Source organism: Anguilla anguilla, chromosome 2 (genome assembly GCF_013347855.1).
Source record: "Anguilla anguilla isolate fAngAng1 chromosome 2, fAngAng1.pri, whole genome shotgun sequence".
Classification (NCBI taxonomy): domain Eukaryota; kingdom Metazoa; phylum Chordata; class Actinopteri; order Anguilliformes; family Anguillidae; genus Anguilla; species Anguilla anguilla.
In genome coordinates this window covers 11,151,422-11,156,360 of record NC_049202.1, presented here as the reverse complement: position 1 = coordinate 11,156,360, position 4,939 = coordinate 11,151,422, and the positions used below count along the sequence as shown (strand labels likewise).

Sequence of the window (4,939 nt, the reverse complement as noted above, 5' to 3'; positions counted from 1 at the left end):
TGGGTTTATTTAAGTTAGCATAATTTCCTAATTATACACATATACATAACACCAAATCCCAGTAGCATCATTATATTCAGACGTCGTGAAATCAGATAAACATTTTTATATATTTCTTCACAAAAATATCCTTTCCTCAAGCAATTTTCAAAGAAATAGAAACTCTCATTTCCAATAAAGGCGTTGCATTCATTATAAAACTACGTTTCGTTTTAGTTCATTTTACGGGTCCCCGTTGTACTTATATTAAAACGAAACTTGGAAGCAGCGATTAAGTTTCGGTTTCATACCATATCTCTACACGCGGACGACGCGTATAAATCCATCGCGCTTAGGAAACCGCGGCATTAATCGCGTTAGTTTGTGCAGAGCTAAAAAGAAGTGCTCTCTTGATTTCGAGGAGAATCCTTAAGATTGCCAAGGGCAACGTGTCGTGTGATTTTGATTTTTGACATACATACTGTAAATATAGAAGATAAATGTTGGGCCCAATAAATACTGAAATATTCAGCATGTAATCAATTCTTACAGAGTACTTATGGTCCCTATTGAATTAACACTGGGAATTTGACTGCGGTATATATACTTGTATTGTCATACCACCAAATGTCAGAAGTGTCATACCAGACAAACATACAGTGCACATGAGAAACAGTATCAGTGGTGTAAATATATATTAAGTGAAAAAAAAAATGCCATTAATGACACAAAAATTCAAACACATGTAAGGCCCTGAGATCTGTCAAATAAGTGATGAAGGCTAGAAGTGCAATGTCATGGTCAGCAGATTCCCTTCCTAGGTGGGTCACTGTCACTGTTTGAGAATGCTGCTCAAACTGAATTGAATGTATTCTTGCCTGCAAACCATTTACCAGTCATCAACAAGAAATGGAAGCACAAGTATTTTCCTACTATAGTTTGGGTGCACTAAGAAAGCAAGGTCCATGTCAAGGATTATAGTGCATTCACCCCTTTGCATTAAATACATGTGTGTTTGTTACATATGTTTAATGTTCTAGTAGTAATGTACTCTAAATATCACTTAATTTTTAAAACATACTTTAAATCAAACTTCTGTCATGCTTTGTAAAAGAGTTTCCATCAGGAACATCTCCAACATCACATAGCAACTACAGGAAAAAGATGCTGCAGTGAACTATGGGAACATGAGGGACATGTAGATAGCCATATACACTGTCTTTCAAAATAATCTTTAAAGACGGCAACACTGTACTGAAATATAAAATTGACACGCAAAGACGATACACAAATATAAAATTGACACGGGAGTGTGAATGCCAGAATAAAAAGTTTTCATATTGAACAGGAGTGGATTCTTTCCAACAAAATTATCAGGAGCAATTTTTCTCATTTTTAGGAGAACTGTATTTTAAAGCAGGCCATTGCATGTATTGTGCTCTCCTCTCTATGTTTTTGTTAAAAGGAATCAGTAGTAAAATGTTGGTTTGTATAAATTTTGCTTTAAAAACAATGAGGGATCATCTTCACGAGATTTATAGAATTTCTTTCCTGCCGAGTGGGGAGTCTTGATGATAATGCACTTATCAAGATGGTAACGCATTCATTGAGAGGTCACAAGTAGCCTCCCTACAGTTTGGTCAGCATGGCACTGAAATTATCTATCCATTCAGCGACCAAATCTGAAAGTTTGTGCATCTGTGGTGTTGGTTAGTTCTGACAATGGAACAGCGGAGGGAAAAAAATCAATTTTAAAAAAGAAAAACTTTTACCTGCATATGCATCGTGTAAATGTGTATTTTCACATGTGAATGCCACATCAATTAATGACTTTAATGAAGCCACATAGCATTGTTTTAAAGCATACACGTGTTATCTCCTTTTCAATTTCTTTTCTTGCAAAGTGAAAACAAGTTTTGTGATTCATAAACACAATGTGCATAGTTTTCATAACAATGCATGGTATGGATGAAAGTATTGTCCTGCCCAAACATATCTGGGAGGAGACCAAAGTGGTTAAATAAAAAGCACTGTGGATTATGGCATTATCATTATCAGGCTGAAAATCAAACTGTTTGCGAAACCATCGAAAGTCACTTGAAATGGCGTAAGTACAAACTGATTTTCCATATTTTCCATTTTCTTCAGAAATCTATTTCACTGTGAAATATATTCAAAGCATATTCATATTTACAACATGAGAAAGATAAAAATAGAACTCTATTGTCAGGTGACAGAATTTCTTATCGATTAAATACTTTCATGAGCATTAATTACTCTGCATTCCTTGAAATGTATCTTTGTCAAACTATGTTTTAAAAACTGTCAATAAAAAATTTTCCCTTTTAAATCAATCTTCTTCCCCTAATGCAATTGATTAGATCATTATGTCTTTCTGTATTGCAGTTCAACTGAAAATATGTTGCTTACCAAACTGCGTCAGCTTGAGTGTCACTTCACCTGGGGATTGAATTCCCCTCACTTAAATGATCTACAGATCAGGCTTAAAAATGAAATTAAATTGGAATCTAAAAATGAGAAGAACATTGGATGGGCATACAATACTCTGGCTTTCACAAAGTACATGCAATTTCTCCTTGAGGAAGCACGAGTAGACTTGGCAAAGGCTGAAAAGCAGATCAGAAAGCAGCATGGTGACAATTGTGAGAAGCATCTCATTGTCACCTATGGCAATTTTGCATGGGTGTATTATCACAAGGGTGAGCATGAAAAATCCCAGACCTACCTGGACAAGCTGGAGGGGATTAAGAAGAAGTTTCCTACAAAATCCCCTTCTGCTCTCCATCCTGAAACCTATGGGGAGAAAGGCAACGCATTCATGAAATTCTTTCACCAATACAATGAGAAAGCAAAAGAGTGCTTTGAGAAGGCAGTGGAGTTGGAGCCAGAAGAGATAGAATGGAATAAGAGCTATGCTGTTGCTCTGTACCGCACTGAGTCCAATCTCACAAGCTTTGAAGAGTCCCCAGCAAGCAGGCAGTTGAGGCGGGTTTTAGAGCTTGATCCAAACAATGCTCACATGATGGTTCTGCTGGGTCAGACACACAATGACTATAAAGAGTATCAGAAAGCAGAGGAGCTGATGGAAAGGGCCATGAAGTTGGATCCCGACAAACCCTACGTGATCCAGCATGTGGCAAAGTTCTATCGGAAAATCGGCAAAGTGGAGGAGTCCATAGCTCTTCTGAAAAGAGCACTGGAAATTACTCCTGATTCATCCTTTTTGCACTATCAACTTGCTCTCAGCTATCGTGGGAAAACTGCAAACAACAGAGAAGAGACTGAAGATCTGTCAGGGCTGAGAATCCAACACCTAGAGCAAGCAATCTCCCTGAAACCATCCTTTGTTTGGGCAAGGGTGGAATTAGGATGCGTCTATGCGGAAATAAGAGACAACAGGAAAGCAGAGGAGATGTTTAAAAAAGCAATTGAAGCTGCTAATGATTCAAACGAGTACCATCAGATAGCCTATTTAAAGTATGCAAATTTCCTGCTCTACAAGGAAAGATCAGTGCCTATGGCTGTGGTGTACTACAAGAAAGGACTCCAATTAGAGAATGATACATTCGACTGGAATGTGTGTGCAAGAACACTTGAAAAGATAGCAAATGATAAAATCTCCAGAAACCCCATTGATGGCGAAGCCTTTGGGATTCTGGGTTACGTTAATCAAATGAGAGGTGACACACGCCAGGCCATTGAGTGCTATGAGATGGCTATTCTGTATGACCCTGGCAATGAGGAGTACCTCACTGCTCTGTGTGATCTCCGCCGGTCTCTGCAATGATATCCACTATTATTGCTTTAATTTAATTTTAAATAAACTTTTAAATTACAGCCTGAGGCTCTTTTAGAGTTTGGAGCTGGAGCTTGCTTTTCCACTTGTATTATTACTAAAATAAAGAGCTGGTCTTGTGACCTAAAGGTCACGGTTTTGATTCCCAGAAACAACGCTGCTGTTGTACCCTTGAGCAAGGTACTTTACCTGCATTGCTTCAGTATATATCCAACTGTATAAATTGATGCAATGTCAGTGCTAAATAAAATGTTGTGTAAGTCACTCTGGATAAGAATGTCTGCTAAATTCCTGTATGTAATCATTATTGTTGTTATAATTATTATTATGTACTGTATGTCATGCAAAACATGTTGGGCTTTAAAAAAAAATGTTAAAATACTTTTATTGTAATTATTCTTCGAAAGAAAGCACTTATTGTATATGATATGAGACAAAAATGATGAGACTAATTTGAAATATGGATTTTTAAATTTACTTATTGGCTGCTAGTGGTAATCATTTGTTTGCTGTTGCTTTCTATTGCATTTGCTATTTTGGTAATTAATAAAGACTTATATTAATGAAATTTTCACTCTTGATGTATTTCTTTACATGTTGCACTAGGTAAACATTTTTACGTTTAAAAAATATTAACAAATATCAACAACTTTCACGTTGTGAAAAAGTATTTTTCCTCTTCCTGGTTTCCTCTATTTTTGCATATTTTTCACACTGAATGGTTTGAGATCTCGCATCTCGAGTAAACACAAAACACATTTTTAAAAAAGATTATTTCATTTATTTTATGAAAAAGTTATCTAACACCCATAGCACCCATGTGAAAAAGTAATTTCCCCCCTAAACTTAATAACTGGTTTCACCACCTTTAGCAGCAATAACCGCAACCAAACATTTCCTATAATTTGATTTCAGTCTTTCATGTTGCTGTGGAGAAATTTTTAGCCGACACTTTGTTGCTGAACTGCTTTAACTTAGACAAATTGGATGGTTTTGGTGCATGAATTGCTTGCATCTCTTTCGGGTTCAAGTCAGGACTTTGACTAGGCCCCTCCCAAAATATGTAAAAAGGATAAGGTGTAAGGTGATATGATATATACAGTATGTTAAAAAAAGAAAAATAAACCCAGCACACAACATCGT

General features: G+C 36.4%; 1 protein-coding gene across 1 annotated transcript; it reads left to right on the top strand.

Annotated features, from left to right (window-relative positions):
* The first annotated feature begins 2,563 nt into the window (after positions 1-2,563).
* Positions 2,564-4,364, top strand: LOC118221829 (interferon-induced protein with tetratricopeptide repeats 5-like). The gene has a single exon (XM_035407227.1). The coding sequence runs from the start codon at positions 2,564-2,566 to the stop codon at positions 3,785-3,787; it is 1,224 nt and encodes a 407-aa protein (XP_035263118.1). The 3' UTR covers positions 3,788-4,364.
* The last annotated feature ends 575 nt before the right edge of the window (positions 4,365-4,939 follow it).